Source organism: Haliaeetus leucocephalus, unplaced genomic scaffold (assembly GCF_000737465.1).
Source record: "Haliaeetus leucocephalus isolate CR32 unplaced genomic scaffold, Haliaeetus_leucocephalus-4.0 Scaffold741, whole genome shotgun sequence".
Taxonomy (NCBI): domain Eukaryota; kingdom Metazoa; phylum Chordata; class Aves; order Accipitriformes; family Accipitridae; genus Haliaeetus; species Haliaeetus leucocephalus.
This window is the reverse complement of record NW_010973177.1, coordinates 5,896,612-5,914,469: the sequence shown is the minus strand read 5'-3', so window position 1 is coordinate 5,914,469 and position 17,858 is coordinate 5,896,612. Positions and strand designations below refer to the sequence as shown.

General features: G+C 61.7%; 1 protein-coding gene across 1 annotated transcript in view; it reads left to right on the top strand.

Annotated features, from left to right (window-relative positions):
• The first annotated feature begins 2,956 nt into the window (after positions 1-2,956).
• SIGLEC1 (sialic acid binding Ig-like lectin 1, sialoadhesin) overlaps positions 2,957-17,858 on the top strand; it is a 35,503-nt gene continuing 20,601 nt past the window's right edge. The window contains exon 1 of the mRNA XM_010580841.1: positions 2,957-3,350. Within this exon, the coding sequence (XP_010579143.1) occupies positions 2,957-3,350 (394 nt within the window). The remainder of the gene's footprint in view (positions 3,351-17,858) is intronic.

Sequence of the window (17,858 nt, the reverse complement as noted above, 5' to 3'; positions counted from 1 at the left end):
CATCCTGCGGAGCTGCGGGCTCAGGACAAGGCTTAGCTCATCGGGGAGAGGCTTTGCTCCGAGCCAAACCCACCCACGTGCTGCCGGCCCGGCGGCCTGATCCTGCTCTCGGCAGCCTCCCGAAAAAAAAGCCTTGTGCTAAAAATGGCAGGTGGGGGGACTTCTGCTCCGGCCACCCCGGCGGAGGGTGCGGCGAGGGGCTGAGCGAGGAGGAGCTGTGGCCGATGCAGGCTGTGGGTCAAACCGCAGCGGGGAATGTGGTGCTGGTGGTCCGGGGAGGGCACGAAGGGGTATCTGGCAGGCTGAGGCTGGCAGAGGGTCTTCTCCAACAAAACTGGGCTTTCCATGAGGTTGTGAGAGTGCCCTGCAAGGATGTGCTCAGGGAATCGCCCCTTCAATGGCAGAAACTCTTCCCTGGGGCTTAGCTTGCATTTTTGGTGTATGTTTGTCCTGGCTTCAGGTCGGACACCACTCGTGCTTCTCTGGAGCCAGGTAAGGGGTAACTCCGAGTCTGTCACCCCAAGAGCCCAGCCCAATGGGGTCTGTGCAGGGACATCCTCCGTGCCCCCCGTCCCCGGGGTCTGAGCTCCCAGGGGAGGCTTCCTGCATCCCGTTGATGCACGGAGCTGTCAGCCCAAGCAGGAGGGAAAAGCAAGACCTTGGGCTCTGGTGACTTGATGGTTTTGTTCCCTGCCCCTCCGTGGCCATGGGATGGTCCGGGCAGTCGGTCCGGAGCCTGTGCAGACCCTCAGGCTCCGGGTGGCTGAAATCCTCCATCTCAGCAAACCAAACTCTGACAGTAGATCTCACTAGGGGGGTGGCTGATGGCTGCCTTTGTCCCCAAGCTGCCAAGCCCCTGCCTGGGGTCCTGGCGAGGAAGATGAGTGGGGTCAGCCCACCCTGGCAGCCAGTGGCAGCACACGGAGGGGCTGAGGTCTCCTCCAGCCCCCCGAGGGGTTTTGTCTGGCCGTGCATCTCCTCGTACAGCGCTGGAGACCCGGCTTCTGCACCCTGTGCTGGCAGGGCACTGGTGAGGCTTTGGGGTACCCAGTGAGCCCAGCACCCCCACAATCCTGGCCGGGGGACACAAATGGATCCCTTCCTTCCCACGCACATGCGTGTGAGCAGGGCACCCGTGCAGAGCCCTTGTGTCCTCCAACATTGTCCCCATGCAGATCCTGGGCAGTGATTGCTCTGCCTGCACGTGAATCTGCCTGCATGTGAAGCTGCCTGCACCCGTGCCCCCTCCCAGGGACATGGGCTGAAGCCCCCAGCTCCGGGGAGCCCCGCCATGCTGCCGGGGAGAGGGTCCCGGCGGTTCCCAGTGCTCGCTCCAGCAGCTTGTGCAGGAGCAGCGTTTTTTTGAGGACTTTCCACCATTTCCGCCTCTGCAAGGGCTCACGGAAACAGGGAAAGGAAACAAGTTTGGGACGGCTTCAGGGCAGGCAGACAGGCTGGGCACCGGGGCCTCGGCACGGCATTGCCGAGTGTGGCACGGGGACGCCGTGGCTGGGGCTGCCTCAGCTCGGGGGGGGGTGTCTTGGGGCAGCTGTGGGGCTGCGGTCCAGATGTGTGGGGAGCGGGAGGAGGCATTCATCCCCACAAGCCTCTTGTGCTGGGAGCGAGCACATCTGTGGGGCTGGGGAGCCCACAAATCCTCCAGGCAAAGCTGTCAGGTTTCCATGACCGTTTGTGGGCGTCCTCCCCTTCCCACTGCCATCGCTTGGCCACAGCTGGGACACGGGAGCCGGCGGGATGTCCCTGGCACGGCTTGCCCCGGCATGGGCTGACACATCACTTGCAGCCCCTGCGCGGTGCTGGCACATCACGGCACTATCCCTGTGGTTTGCGGTGGTATCCCCGCCGGTCACAGCAGTATCCCCCCCAGGACAGGGTGTGTGGGGGGACAGGACCCACGAAAACTCAGAAGGGGCTCAACGCAGCAATCCCCACTCCCACCCATGCCCACAGCCCACATCCTCACTGGGGAGAGGCCTCGGGAATCCTGACACCCCTCACCCACCCCAGTGCCGGTGTGCTCGCTCACCAGTGCCCCCAAACTGGGGAGACACCCCAGGCATCCCGGCTGGCTGGGATGGTGACACCCTCGCCCCAGCCGAGGGAAAAGCCGGGCAATGCCGGGTCCCCACACCTCAGGCGGAGCGTCTGCTGGTCCCCAGCTCCCACGAAGCCCCACGGCCGCTTACCTCTGGGAGGGGGGGGACAGGTTGGGGACCCCTTAGTCCAGCCACCACCTTCTCGCTCCAGCTGTGCCGGCCGGGTGCCGGCTCCCACCGCCACCGGCGATGCCCTCCCGCCCGCGGCTGCCGGCGATGCCCAGCAGCTCCGGCAGCGGCCCGTCCGCGCAGCCGGCCCCGCCGCGTAGCCCCCCTTGCTCTCCGGCTTCCTCTGGCTTCCCCGAGCGCCTTCCTCCCACTCCCACTCCCGGCCGGCGCCCAGCCCAGCCAGCGCCTCAAATTGCAATTCCAGCTGCAGATGTGGGAGCGGGAGGAGGAGGCAGGGCCAGCGCCGCCGGGAATGAAACCTAAACTCCCCGTTCGGCCCCGGGCTCGCCGCAGACTCCCCAGATCGGGGGACCGTGGGCTGCCGAGGGGGGATGGACTCCTGAGGGGAACGAGGCTCCCAAAACAGCCAGGAATAGGGATGCTGGGGGGAAAAGGGAGAGACACCGACAACCCTCCACCTCTGCCGGCACTGTCGCCCCGTTAACTTGTCTTTTTTCTCTCCCCACGCATGTTTCTCTCCCAGTTTTTGTCACTCCCTTCATCTTGGCTGACACATCAGACGTAGCCCCATGGCTCTCTGCGCCTGTCTTTCCCTACCGCTGGCTCTCTGCCCATTGGTCTGTCCTGCCTGTCTGTCCATCTGTCCAGACATCCAGCCACCTCCTGACTTCAGAGCCCCATTTTTCCCAGCCCCGCAGCCCCCCCGAGCCATGCTGCTCTCCAGACAGGGCTCCTGGCTTGGGCTGTGCGGGGGAAGCGGTGCCGGGGTGTCCCGAGAGCAGGAGGCAGGCGAGGGCTCCGTCCTGCGGCTCCCAAAGGTCTCCGTGCCAAGAAGAAACCATCCGTGGAGGACTCAAAAGCACAGGCAGATCATTGGGATCACTGGGGACATTGGGATCATTGGGATCGTTGACATCGTTGTGATCATTGGGATCATTGAGATCATTGGGATCGTTGAGATCATTGGGATCACTGAGATAATGGAGATCGTTGAGATCATTGTGATCACTGAGATCATTAGGATCATTGCTATCAGGGAGATCATTGGGATCACTGGGATCATGCATCAAGCTCAAGAAGCCCCTGACCTGCGGATGGCTGCAGGCTGGGGGGGTGGTCTTACTGAAAACCTGCAAAGGTATATAAAATTAAGGTATACCAAATTAACACAGTACATGTAAATTGGATCCCAAAGGGATTATCTAGCAAGTCCTAAACTGCCATGGGGAGTGGAGGCTCCATGCTGCTGGAGTTGTACTGGGGGAAACCTTGGTATTGTTGCTGGGACAGTCCCCGGGGGCACGAAGCTGCAGGAGCCCAGCTGAGGGACAGGACCACGGGCAGGACTGCCTGCGAGCAGGATTTGATCAAAGGACAGGCATGGAAAGCCCCATGGCTGGGAATGGGCATCGGCTAGGGATGCGGTGGCCTGGAGCAGGATGGGACGGATGGTCGGCTGTGAGTGACAGGCTGACACTGACACTGACAGGAGATGCACGGGTGGGAGCAGAGGGGCCACCGCAGCAGCACCGTCCTGTGCCAGCACCGGCTCTGCTGCGGGGACATCGACACACCGAAGAGGGCAGGAGGGTGAATGCTGAAGTGGCAACGAGGAGCTGAGCTCTCTGTGTGGAGCCCGAGTCCCTGCCGGGGGCTCAGGTCTCTGAAGCAGAGATGAAGTTGCTGGGCTTTTGCTCTTCTCCCTGGGCTGGGCAGCCCAGACACCCCGGTGATGGGCTCAGCAGGGTGAGTGCAGCCTGAGGGCCACGCTCCACGTTTGCCTCCCTGGACCATCCCCTGGGAAGGGTGTTAGGGGACTCTTCCCCACAGACGTGGAAAAGGGCTGGGGTGCCGGGGGTGCCTGTGATGTACCGGTTGTCTGTCCGTCGCGCCCCCACACCTATCACTGCACTTGCGCATCTGTCCGTCTCCCGACTCACTATACCCGTGCATCCCTCCTGCCCGCACACACACACATTTATCTACCTGCCTGCTCCCTCCCCTCCTCCTCTTTCTGTAGCAGCGTCTGAGTCACTGATCCCAGTTTGGGAACTGGGAAGAGCCTGATGGTGCCTGGATGTGTGGTGGGCTGGGAGGGGGTTGAGCAGGCAGCTCCTGCAGGCAGGTCAGGCAGGATCTGGGCGAAGTATGGAGCTAGGGCCAGCCGCTGTGGGTTCCTGAGCAGGCTGTGTGCACATATGCATGTGTGCACATACACACGCATGGGCATGTACAGGCATGCACATATGTGCGTGCACATGTTGCATCCTCCTTCCTGCGCCGGCTGGACAGAAAAAGCCACTTTCCAGGTCATGCAGGGCAGCAGGTGCCCAGCTGTACTGTGGCTGTACTGGGGCCATACTGGGGCTGTACTGGGGCTGGCGGGGGTTGAGGTGATGGGCTGGGTGGCCGGAGCAGGGAGGTCTCAGTCCCCCCCCCGGGAGCCCTGCCCTGCATCGCTGCGCTGGAGCCGGGGAAGCTTCTGGAGGGAGGGGAAGAGGAGGGGAAGAGAGGGGCGGAGGGGGCTACGCCTGTGTTTTCTTCCCTGGCTCCCCGTCAAGAGATGAGGTAGCGCTTTCCGGTAATTGAGGCAAGGCCCATGGAAATGCCTCGGTGAGACAGGAAGCCCGGGAGGAGAACGGAGAACCGGAGCTGGGAAGCGAGCACCAGTCCCTGGCCAGGACGCAAAGCCTGTGCTCTGCCAGGGGCGGAAGACAAAGGCCAGGCTGGTGTGTCCCCCATGCCGGCATCCCGTGCTGCTCCAGGGGCCAGCACCGGTGCCCCCTTCCCCGGGAGCTGGGGCAGGCGCCGGCCAGGCAGAGCCCTACAGGCACACAGGCAGCCTTGTCCCCCTCCTGCCCAGTTCACCCAGTTTGCTCCTCCAAAGGCAGGCAGCATCTCCCAGGGCGAGCAAAGCAGAGAGCTGGTCCTTGCTGTGCCAAGACCTACAGTGCAAGGAGGTCAACCTTCATCATCATCATCCTCATCACCTCCCATCGCCAGGCATCCCGGCGTGGGGCTGGGGGAGTGGGATGGAGACGTGGGCAGTGGGGCCGGTGCAAACGGCGGCGAAAGAAGGTGCCACGAAGCAGACCGAGATCAGCACAACCTTGATGCCAAGGGGATCCCACGGGGAAGGGGGTGCTGTCGCCCACGGCCCCCCTCCACCCCTTCCCTGTGCCAGCACACCGGGAGCAAGGACGGAGCACACCCAGCCTGGGAAGGGCCAGCTCGCTTCCTTCTCACAGCACAGCCCCTGCTTGCAGCCAGCGGGAAGGGCTCCGGCCAAGGGCAGAGCAGCCGGCTGGGCCGGCGCTTGCAGGGGGCCGCGGTGAGGACGGCCATGGCCGGGGGGGGACCAGGCAATTTACGAATTTTCCCATTGTTGGCTGTCCCACCCGTCCCCGCTGTTCCTTGCAGAGCTGCAGCCCCCTTTGGGCTGTTCTGGGTCCCTCTGAGGTTCTGCCCTAGCCCGTGCCCCATCTCACCGTACTCTTGTACTGTGCTGAGATGGCCGAGTGCCGCCCCGGGGGGGGCTTTTCGGGTTGGTGACACCCGCTCCAGCTTCCCACGGAAACCACGGGTAGATGGAAAGCACCGAAGCGCGGGGGCCATCTGCGGTTGTTTTACACATGGTTTGGGACAGGCTGTCAGCAAACAGCTGTCAGCAAACAGCCCGTGCCTCGGTTTCCCCACTGTCCCCATTGCCAGAGGTGTCAGGGAGGGCTGTGGCGGGCAGGGGGTGCAGAGACCGAGCTCCCAGCAGCTGAGCCCCACAAAGCTGCCTGTGGCTGCTCCCCAAACACCCCTCCATGCCCTCTGGGGGCTGTAGGGGCTGCTGAGCGGGGCTTGGGGTGCAGGTGGGGATGAGCCGGCTCGTGGCTCCGGCATTTTCCCGGGTGCCCAGACAGCCGTTAGCCAGTGTGCCGTCACCGTCCCTGCCCACTGGGTCTGGTCCCAATGTGGCGACGTCCCCTCTGCCCCCCCCAAGGACACCAGGAGCCCTACAGGCCCCGGGTATTTGGTCTGAAGGAAATGATGGGGCGCTGCCCGCACAGCCGAGGTCAAATGCCCAGTGGAGTCCTGCTGACCCGGCCGGACCCCTGGGTCCTCGTCCCAGCCCTGGGGTCCCTGCCGTGATGGAGGAGGAGGATGAGGATGCACGTTACACCCGCACATCGCCTGTCCCAGCCCCGAGCCCGTGCCAGCTGGGTGTCTGGAAAGCATTAGCCAGCCGGGCTGGTGCGTTAGCTGCTAACGAAGAGAGGACGTGAGTGCTGGTCTGGGTGAGGAGGCAGGCACGCCGCATTCCCCTCCCCAGCTCCCCATAGCTCCTGCCACCAGTCAGCGAATATTTCCTGAACTGGGTCAGCTGGAGTTCTCCGGGAAAGGAAAATACACCCAGCAAGAGGGCCCAAACGGGGGGCACAGGGCTGGGGGAGGACCTGTGCAGCAGCAATCCCTTGGGGACCTCTGCACCGTCCCAGCTGGGGGGGTCAGGACTCCCGGGTCCCCTCCTCATGCCCAGTCCCCTGGTCTCCGTGCTGGGCCCCCAGGGACCCCCATCCGAGACCCCCTTTCCTCTGTGGGCACCAGGAGCCGGTGGGGGGACGAAGGAGGCAGGATGGGGGGGCAGCAGCAGGGAGCTGCTGTTTCCCTGGGATTTTTGCCACCCCCTCAGGGCACTGTGGGCTTAAACCCAGAAAAATCCCGTCACACAATTGTGTGTGTGACATTTCTCCCTCCCCATCTCTGGGACCCACACAGAGCCCCGCCACGGCATCACCCTGCTACAGCATCGCCCCACTGCAGCATCACCTCGCCATGGGATCGCCCCACCATGGCATCACCCCGCTATGGCATCACCTGTGCCGAGAGCCCGCCTGGTCGCTGCCTGGGTTTCCCAGCTCTCCGATGGGAGACCCCGTCCTCCACTAACCCACCCTGCAGGGCTGGAAACCTGGGCAGAGCTTTTGGCTGGGGTCAGCAGACTGGTGGCCAGAGGGGCTGCTCCTATTGCCACTGCTCAGCCCACCCCTGGCCTTATCCTGGAGCACCCATGGGTGCTGCTGAGGCTGCCCGGGGTGGTCGCCTGCCTTTCCCACCCTCTGCCTGGGGCAGGCAGGGCACAGCTGGGGCAGACCACAGGCACCCCGCACTCGTGGCTGGGTGAGGCCAGAGGGATTTGGGCTGCTCCGAATTCCCCCAGGATCTCACACCCAGCTCCCGGCCGGCTGCCTGGGACTGGGGGCAGAGAAGCCCCTGCAGAGCTGCTTCCCCCCCGGCATCCTCAGCTGCCTGGGATATCCCTGCTGGCCAGCCCCGGCTATTCCCTGGGAACAGAAATGGAGGATTTGAAACAAAAATGGATCTTTCCACCTTCCCGCATCCTGGGGACCCCACGACCCTGCCCTGCTCAGCACAGCCCTGGCAGCACGGTGGGAAGGGGGGGTTCCTGCGGGCCTCCAGCTACAGCTCCCAAGACTGATGTTTCAGGTCCTGATAACCGTGAGCGGTGAAAAAAAGATGAGCAAAATGCAAAATGATGTAGCAAAGTGGCTGCAGCCGGGAACAAGGGAGCTGAGCGGCGTAGGAAGGATCTTTAGCCTCTTCCCCGCAATCTCGGCCGCTGTTAGTAATGCGATGCAGGCGAGAGCCGTGTCGGGGACATCGCCTTGACAGCAGCCGTCCCTGAGAGCTTTTAAACACGTCCTTCACTTTGGGCTCAGCGTCCTGCCCCGTGCATGGTGGGAGCGGGGCGAAAGCATCTCCTACCCCCACAGCAGCCGAGCGTGGCCCTGCCGGTTCAGCTTCAAGCACTGGGGCTGGAGGGGGCTTTGGAGGGGGGAGCAAAGGTGCCTGGATGAAGGGTCCCCATCTCCCAGGTAGTGACAGCCCTGGGGATGGGCAGCATTGGGGCGAGGGTGTCCTGCACGGGAAAACCGTGTCGTGGGATGATGCCTTAAAAATTTCTCGTGAAGCTGCTTTCTCTTAACTTTCCCTGCAAACATTTGGATTTTCAAGCCGATGTTTTACTGCCAGCAGTTTTGGCAGAAACTGCTTTTTCCCTGCCAGAAAACTGAAGAAAAACCCAAAATCAGAGTATTTCCATCCAAAGCTGTTGTTTTTCTTCACAAAACCTCTTGTGAATGAGAAAGTCGTTTCTTGCCCTGCAGCAGCTCTCCCGGCAGGCACCCCTCTGTCCCTCGGCTGCTGGCATCACTGGCAGCAGGATCTCCTGGTGCCGATGGGTTCATCCCACAGAGCCTGAGCAGATCCTGGGGGTCCGGGTGGGCGGTGAGGGGACAGGAGGGAGAGACATGGCCACAGCCCCGGGGGAGATGGGTCCCACTTGCTCCCCAGACAGCTGTGGTGGGGCCGGCTCGTTGTGGCTTGGCTCCTGAAAAGCGATGCCTAATGCTAAGAAGGAGAGCCAAGAGTATTTTTCTTCTTAAAAAGGGGTGTAATGGAGGATGAGGTGTACAGGCACTTGTAGGGAAGGAGAGTTGTGGCCTCGGCTGTTGGGGATTGCGCCCTGCTCTGGGAGAGGAGGGCAGGAGCAGAGTTGATCCTCCCTCCATCATTTCTGATCCTTCCCAGCTGCTGCCTATTTGTGTCCCCCCTCCCCAGCCTTGTGCCCCGCCGGCACCGGTGCCGTCTGTCCCCCACCGCGTTACAGCCCTTCAGGAGAGCAGCAGCTCCAGTGCTGACAGTAAGCAGGTCTCCATGTCCACTGTGGACAAGAAAGATTTTAGCCCGGGACATGGGAACCGCAGGCATGTTAGTGGGACTGTCCCCACCCCGAGCCGGGGGCAGGCGAGGCTTTGGCTCACAGCAGTGAAACCCTCCCTGGGTCTGCCACCGGGAAAATGCTTTCAGCACATCCCAGCATTGCCATAGATGGGAGTGAGGGGGGCATTTTTTCCGTGCCAGGGGTGCCAGGCATCCTCTGGGCGTGAGAAGGTGGCCCCAGGGTGTGGGAACCGCTGCCTGCGGCTGGAGGAGCTGGTGACCGATGGTTTGATCCCTGTTCTCATGGCTGGCTCTGCCCGGTGCTTGTCTCTGTGTCTTTTGCGGAGCTGCCAGCAAGACACTGAGCTGGCCTGGCTCCATCCATGCCCAGGAAGGTAAAAGCAACCTCAGGATCCTGGTTGGGATGGGGTGAGGGTGGCCAGGCACTTCCGAGGCTTTGCACTGGCCTGGGGGATGCTCGAGCATCCATGTGCTCTCATCTCATCTCACCGTGCTTGAGCATCCCCCAGGCCACGGGGGATGCTCGAGTGGTTGGGAAGAGGGAGGGGAGGTGAGACCTGAGCCGGACCTTGGCTGCCCACCATGGGAGGCTGCAGCAGCATTGGCACAATCTGATTTCTTCCCTGTGGAGCTGATGGTCTCCCAGTAGCATCCGCAGGGGCTCGAAAGCTTCTGCCTCCATGGAGGAGCTCTGCAGCCTGCCCTTTGCCCAGTGCTGCAGAAAAGGGCTGCTGGGGGGGGTGTCCTCTCCCTGTCACCAGCCCTGTGTACACATGCGTGCACAAATCCCACGCCGTGGGGAGGCTCTGCGCTAGTCGGGACCTTGGCATGTTGGAGCTGGGCGAGGGTGGAGGTGTTTCCTTTGCCAGCAGCCAGCACCCCCTGCATCCCATCCAGCCCCCCCCAAGCTCAGAGGAGGCAGGTCCTGCCCGTGGGGACACAGCGAGGCCACAACTGACCCCACACCTCAGGGCATGAAGCTCCCAAGTCCCTTTGCCGGGCAGCACAGGACCAGTGGGGTATTTAGAAGCTGCTCTGCTGCTGCACAGCCTGGGGCTGGTGGGACCCAGCATCTTCCCGGGAGGGTTCCTGGGCCAGGATGCCCTTGGAGCAGCCCGGCTGCCTGTGGGACAGTGCTGCTGAGCCAGTCTCTGCCCGTGCTACACGTGCTGTTGGCCAGGACAGGGTTGTCACGGCTTCAGGTCTGGGGTCTTTGGTCCCTCAGGGAGAGGGGAGCAGGTAAGCACTGTGTTTAGGAAAAGCAAACCCTCGGGTTTAGGCTGAGCTGGGCTTAGGGTCCGGTCTTGTCAGGACCCCCTTGGGTGGGCTGCAGCAGTGGCTGGGGTGGGAGCGATGCTGCAGGTAGCCTGCAATTCCCAAGGGCGTCCCTCACCTGGCCTCAGGGCTCGTGGCCCATCTCACCGGCACAGCCTGGGCTGGCTCCACTGCTGCCCGGCACCAGCGGGGACAAGCGACGGCTGCGGTGCAGCTCCCTGGCAGCGCAGCGCAAGCATTGCCATGTCATATCACATTACATTGTACTTTATTGCTCATTGTGTCACAGGAATAATTTAAGTCGCTTTTCTCATCTGGGACTGCAGAAAACCGTGTCTGGCTCTTGAACTAATGAAGCGTCTGGGATCAGTGACTCGAAATGCTTAAAACACTTCAGTCCAGCATTTCCTAAATTTAAAAGTCAGATTTGTGCATTTGAAATTGATTTTTCACTTGAAAGCTTACTTTGCTTCTACATATGTGAATGTTAAAATCTCCTGGAGATGTTGAACCCAACCCAAAACATTTCCTTCAAGTCAAGCAACAGCTCAGCCTGAAACTTCTGCTCTCACAAGCACAGAAACCAGCAGTACCTTCCAGGGCCATCCCAAGCCAGGGCTTTTTATTTTAGCTGCACGCTTGTGCACACCCGAACTTCACAGGGGCTGGGCGGGCGATGCTCTGCCCGTAGGCACGAGCAAAGGTTTGAACCTGTGGCACAACCCTGGTCCTCAGCCCCACAATGTCCCCTCACCCCGGCTGGTCTCCCCTGCCCTTTCCGCACTGCCCCTCTGGCTGCTCCCCCCCGCCTCTGCCTGAGCCCCACAGCCCCTTGTCCCCAGCTCTGCACCCCGCCAGCAGTCCCCATCCCGTGCCATCTCACCTGATCCCATGCCATGCCATCCCATCTCATGCCATGCCATGCCATGCCATCCCATCCTATGCCACCTCATCCTATGCCATGCCATGCCATCCCAGCTCAACCCATCCCATCCCATGCCATCCCAGCTCATCCCATCCCATCCCATGCCATCCCAGCTCATCCCATCCCATCCCATCCCATGCCATCCCATCCTGACCCATCCCATCCCAGGGACCCCTAAACCAGCCCCCTGGGTGAGGGCTCATCACCCCCGCCTCGTGTTCCTTGCTCTCTTCCCGCACTGTTGGGGTGAGGAAAAAAACACCCCAGATGTGTGTGGGGGGACACACCAGCGGGGCTGGGGCAGCCCCCACGACAGGCTGCGAAGCTGCAGACCCCCCTACCGGGCCACCCCCCCCCCCTGCCGCAGTCTCCCCCCTCCCCGACCCACCAGCTCTGCAGAGCCCAGCCCGCAGCCAGAGCCCGGGGGGAGCCCGGGGGGAGTCCGGGGGCCTCGCACCTACCCCGCTGCCAAAGAAAATATTTACCCAGCGCTGAAATGAGCCGGGCTGGGTTCCCAGGGCTGGGTGACCCTTGGCGGCCCGCCGGCGCTGGGGACTCGGAGTGGGGGGGACGTCGGGAAGCCGGCTCTCGCTGGAAGCCTGAACCGGCTCCGTGGGAATGGAGGGGAAGAGTTCAATACCTGCCAGCCCCCTCGGCATCCCCCAGTGCATTCCAGATAGAGGGGATCCATATGTGCCTGGCTCTGCGGATGCCTGGGGTGTGACGCTGCTGGGGGTGCCTGTGCTCGGGGCGATGTCGGGGGGCTTGGAGAGGTGGGGGGGTGAGCCTGGACCACCGTGCAGGAGGTCCCCAACATCTGTCTGACTCTGAGCGGGGTGGACAGGAGCCCAGGGGCTGCCCAAAAACACCCAGAGCAGCCCCTCTCCCTTCAGGCTGGCAGCCCTGGTCAGAACTCGGCCCCCCTGGCAGCCCCCTGGCCGGGATAGCACTTCCCAGTCTCCCCTCTCAAAGAAAAATAGTCTCTGTTGACTCAGGTGCCAGCACTGAGCACGGCGACGCCGGGGCTTGGCCGCAGTTTTATAGCCTGTCTCCCAGTGGAGCGGCTATTTATTTTATTTGTCCTTTTCTTTCAGCCTTTCACCCCAGAAAGGTTAGGGTGAGGCTTGGAGGGGGGGGCTGCAGGGAGATTTGGCCCCATCCTCCAGCGCTGCCTCCTCTCCCGCCTGCTTCTTCCAGCTTCCAGCGCCAACAGAAAGCCAAAAGGCAAATTTCGGAGGGGGAAACGGGGTTTTGCCCCCATTCCCACTGCAGAACTGGCTTTGGGGTTCCCTCAGCCAGCAGGGACTGCAGCAAGTTGAGGGAGGGTCCCTGGGGTGGGTGCCTGGCACATCCCTGCCAGCCAGGATGGGATGGCTGATTTATGCTCACTCTTCCCATCGATGTTTTCCCCTCCTCTCCCTCCTGACAGCCCACACCTCAAATTCCTGGGATGCCCCCAGGCAGCCCCTTATCACTCTGGTATGCCGGCCAGCCCACATTCCTCCTGGCCAAGGAGCGAGCTGCCTCCCACCTTTCTCCCTTGGTTTTCCGAGTCCTGGCCCCTGTCCCTCCACCAGCTCTGGAAAGTGCAGCCAGGCTCATGGTGTGCCCAGAGCCATGCCAGCGGACGTCACGGGCTGGGGGGGAACCCCACGGGGCAAGGTGGGGAGAGCTTTTCCCCCCAGAAGACGCTTGTCCCAGGCTGCAGCGACGGCCACCGCTCCCTCCCTGGGCGCAGGGCACGGGTTTCGTTGGCACATTGCACACTTTCACTGATTTCCCTGATTTTCTTCTTTTGTTTTGGCTTCCCCAGAAGGTTCCCCTTTGCAGATGGCCACCACCCTGGGGTAATGTGTCTTGGGACCTGGAAAGAGGAACTGGATGGGGCTCTGCCCTGGATGCAGCCCACTGCCCACACAAAGGCTGGGGGCAGAGGGCTACGGAGGCAGGCAGCCCCTGCGTGCCTGGCACCCCGCAAGCGGCTGACCCAGCGGGGACAGCAAGCTCTGCTGCTGCCCGTGTCACCAATTTGGGGAAGCCTGCAGGTCCCTGCGGCTTGGCTGGCTGAGGGCAGCGAGGGTACAAGCTGTGAGCCGGTGGGGATGCTGAGTGGGCACGGGAGCTGCCAGCCAACACCTTGCTTCAGACACGTCTGCCGAGCTCCTGAGCTTCTGCGGGGCTCGGGGAGCTGGGGGAGAGGTGGGCTGTTGACCCTGAGGACATGCCCGGAGGGTGGGATGAGGGTCCGCAGGGTCTAACCCAGCCTGGGTGTTCTGGAGATGGGTGCAGGTTTCCAATGGCTCTTTGAAAGGGACTCGATAGGACCCATCGTCTCGGGCACTGGCAAGCCTCGGTGGGGTCCGTCCACCGTGCTTGAGGAGAGCTCCCCAGCCCAAGCCTGACCTGACTCCATCTTTCCTAAGACTCTGGGGGAGAAGCCCACTCCATCCTGGCAGGAGCACGCTCCGCTCGGGCAGAGCTTGACGTGTTGTGGAGCTGGGCCGGCTTCTCTAGCCCGGACTTTGCACCTTCTGGATGACACTGCTGCCCACCACAGGGATGCATTTGCACCAGGGCTGCAAGGAGAGTCCCTGGAGAGCAAAGGGTGACATCCAGGCCTGGCAGCACCCAAATCTCGAGCGGGGACGGCAGCACCCAGCACCGCGCCGTGCAAGGGCACAGCGGAGACGGCGTCTGCTGCTGCAAAAGCGGTGCAGAGGGACCGAAAGGGAAGCGGAGGGTCAGGAAGCTGGTGCAGAACAAGGGCTGGAGCTGGGTCAAGCTGCCTCAGGCTTTCCTGCCTCGGAGCCAGATGGCCGCTCTGGGTCTTTGCAGAAGCCCTGGCACCAGCCAGCCTGAGCCCAGATGCCATATGGCCACGTTTGCCTAAGTCAGGGTTTCTTCACTCGGTGCTGTGTCAGGAAACGCAGCTCGGCTCCTTCCCAAACCAAGCCGGCAACGCGCGGTGCCCCCGCCACGGGGGGGGTGGTATGGGCTTGGCACAGCCTCCCCTTACCGGCAACCCAGCTCCCTGCTCACCGATGGGACCGGTTTTCCGGCGATGCTGCTTGGCGGCGGGCGGCACAGCCCGAGGGTCTCGCCGGGGCTGCAGGCAGCTGCTGCTGCTGCCCTGCTGGCTCAGCACCCGACCTAGCTGAGTCAAGGCTGGCACGGGTACAGAGCGGCTGGGGAGGGGACGGTGGGGTGCTGTGCAGTGGCAAGAGGTCCCCGAGGGCAGTTTCCCACACTCCCCGTCCACTTACACAAGGTCGAGCATTGACCCCGAGCCACCAAATTTGAGTGCCAGCGTTACCCAGTGGACAGACGGGCTCGTGCCGCAGCACCTTTAGATACAGGCACCTGCGGCAGAGGCTGGATCTGGATCCTGCCCCAAACCAGCAAAAGATCAGCTCAGCCCCTGCCTGAAGGTCACGCTGCAGGGCCAGGCTCGGGGCAGCCACACTGCTGGGATGATTTGCTCCTGGTTGCTTCTTGTGTAGATTCCCCCTGGATTTCCTCCTGAAAACCCAAGCGGATTGTGCCCCAGGCTCAGCACAAACCCCTTGGGCTTGGCTAGGTGGCCCCAGCAGCCTCTACATCACCCCGTGTCTTGGCACAGCCTTGATGCCAAGCTGGGAACCCCCTTTGGGAGGGCTGGCAGAGTCCTCTCCTCGCTTTGGGCATGCTGCAGTGAAAACCCACAAATTAACAGCGAGAATAAAGTCTCTGGGTAATGGGTTGCCCCAGGGAGGCCTTGGGCAGGTGGCATGGCATCGCTGTCCCCGCAGGTTTTCCCCGCTGCGGGCTCAGCAGCCCTGGGCAGGGGGATCCCAGCAGGGCCCTAAACCTGGAGACCCTCTGGGCATGCTGGGTGGGTGTGTGGGTGCCCCCAGGCTGGGGTATCGCCCTGCTCTGGCTCTGACGCAGCACAGGGCCAAGGGTGCTCCGAGGGGCTCTGGGGTGCCAGGAGAATGATGCTGCTTGAGCTGCAGCGGGGCAAAGAAAATGCAGCCTCCCAATGTCCCTTATAGCCTGGGGCGCTGGGATGCTGCAAAAACCTCCTGTGGGGACCACCACGGCCCCTGCCCCAAAACAGCCCCAAATCAGTACAAGGCCAGAAATAGCTGACGATGTCAGCCACTTCCCAAAAGCGGCGGGAAGGACAAACCCCTGAACGGGGAAGTGATGTGGTTTTGGGCTCTTCACCGCCCTGCACCAGATAAATAGCAGTCCCTGAGCGGCGAGGGGCAAGCACCATCCCCGATGCCACGGCGTGGGAGCCCGCACCGCCGGCGGCACAGGCATTCCCAGGTAATGCCACTGCTCGCCGGGCAGGTGCCGGGACGGGGACAGCCGGGGCAGAGACTGGCCCTGGGGTTCACCCCGTGGGGCTGGAACGAGGCACCCCGTGTGATGCTGTGCAGGGCTGGCAGGGTGGCACGGCACCTTGCTGTGGGGTGGCTGGCTGTGGCAGCGAAGGCAGATGGTGGCGAAGGCATCTCTGCAGGGTTGAGCCTTGTCTGTCTTCTGCTGGGGCCGGGGAAGTTGCCCAGATACCTTCAGGTCTCGGGTCCAGGCTTGGGGCTGGGTTTGGAGCCAGGGATGCAACCGACCCACACCGCTCGGTGAGGGCTTGGTGCAAGTCCCCGAGCGGCAGAGATTGGCAAAGCCGCGACGGCGGCAGCGAGAGGGTGGTGCGGGACTGAGCAGCTTCCCACCCCATGCAGAGGGTGCTGTGCTGTCCCAGGCTTTGGGACTGGGGCAGGATCAGTGCTGGGTGGCTGCGGAGCAGGCAGCGATGGAGCAGGGCTGGGGTACGGAGCTGCACCCCGCTTCCCTCCCTGCTGCCAGAGCTGCCCTTGCTGGGTCTTGCAGGCAGAGGGATGGGACAGACAGCGGGGAGGTGGGCTCCCCCAGCCCCCAGGAGCGGTGTGTTGGGTGGGAGGACTGTGGGGACAGGCACGGGGATTTCGCATCCACCCCTCATCCCGGGGGAATGCTGCCCCACTGCTCTGTGGTCCCCATCTCCATTGCTCTCTCTGCATTGGGACATGGTGGAGGCTGAAGGTACCAACACTAGAAGTTTCCCCCCTTTGTGCTCAGCCCTGGTTGCCACATTTCTACGCCAACAGGTGATTTTTACTAAAGCTTGAAGAAGTTAGAGATCTCCCTTGCACTTGCTGGCACGCACGGGAGCCCTCGTGGGGATTTTGCTGGCTGCCTCATGGGCTGGTGGCAGCTCAGGCTGAGAGTGACTGTGGGTGCAGAGGAGACCGTTAGAGGGTTCTTCACTGGGTAATGACCTCTTTCTCCCTATTTTCCAGTGCATGACCTCTAAATATTCTTGCCTAGTTGGTATTAGGTGATAATGCAAAACATGTTCTGCTCTGGCATGTGCAATGTCTCTGGCCTAGACCGCCACTGCGTTGTGCACGTGCACACGCACGCAGAGGCTATTACAAATTTTTTTGTTGAGAAATCTTTACAAATGTTTTAATTTTGTTGAGCTAACGAGCAGCAGGGCCCCACCACGGCCTGCCGTGTTCTCCAGCCGCAGTGCGGGGCGGGTGGGCGGATGGGAGCTGGGGGTCCCCATCCCGCACCAAAGGTCCGCTCGAGGCCGCGCCGCCCAGAAACCGAAACTGGGAGAAGCACGGCAGAAGAAATGAAACTTGGCGTCAGCGCAAGCGGGGAGCTGGGGAGTGTACCCTGGTGCTGAACTGGCGCTTCCTTCCTCCTTTGCCCCGAGCCCGGCGTCCACCGCCGATCCCATGGCTATTTCTGGCCCCCGCATGGTCCCCGGCTCCCCCCGGCCCTTGGGCAACCCTCCAGCCCCATGGCGCCAGGGGGGCCGGGGCGGTGGTACCGGTGCACGGTCACCCAGGGGGCATTTCATTTGGTCTTGGTGCTTCAGTTTGGCCAGGAAAAATCCCAGGCAAAGCTAAAGCTCTCACGAGTGCTTTGGAGTCTAAAATACCTCCCTAAACCAAATTAGCGGCAAGCAAATTGAAAGCATATGTTGGAAGAAAAGGTGTTAGCAAAGCAGCAAATCATTGAAGGAGGAAAAGGTTGGCTCAGGGCGTAAAGCGCTGCCTCGTTCAATATGGAAAGATTGCTAAGTTGTTTGATAAAGATCTAAATTGAAATCAATCAATTAATTTATTTCCATGACAATGAAAAAAAATTCAGAAAAAAAATTTCTGGTTTATCAGAGAATAATTTCTTTAAATTTAAAAATAATTTCATCAGTTTGCTTAGGTCTAGAGCTTCAAAAAGCCATTAAACCTACTAAAAATTGATAAATCCTTAGTTAAAACCATCCCACCTGAATGTACAACACCAAAAAGCGGAGGCAGACCCCGGGGAGGGCAGCAGCTGTGCCAGGCTTGGAGCTGCGGCCACGCTCCTCCTCAGTGCAGATGGTCTTATTGAAATCAAAACTTCAGAGTCTAAAAATCCATGCCCTTCAGTCCCACTTCCAGGACCTGATCCTCAGCCTTCTGCAGCCCGGGGCACCGGCACCTTTGTGTCTCCGGTGTTTTGGCAACTGGGATGCTGTGTGCCCAGCAGAGCTGCAATATCGGGATAGCTTTAACGTGAGCCCGACTGTGTCCCTCTGTCCTCCATCCCCATGTTTGTGCCCCCCCACCCCCAGAGTC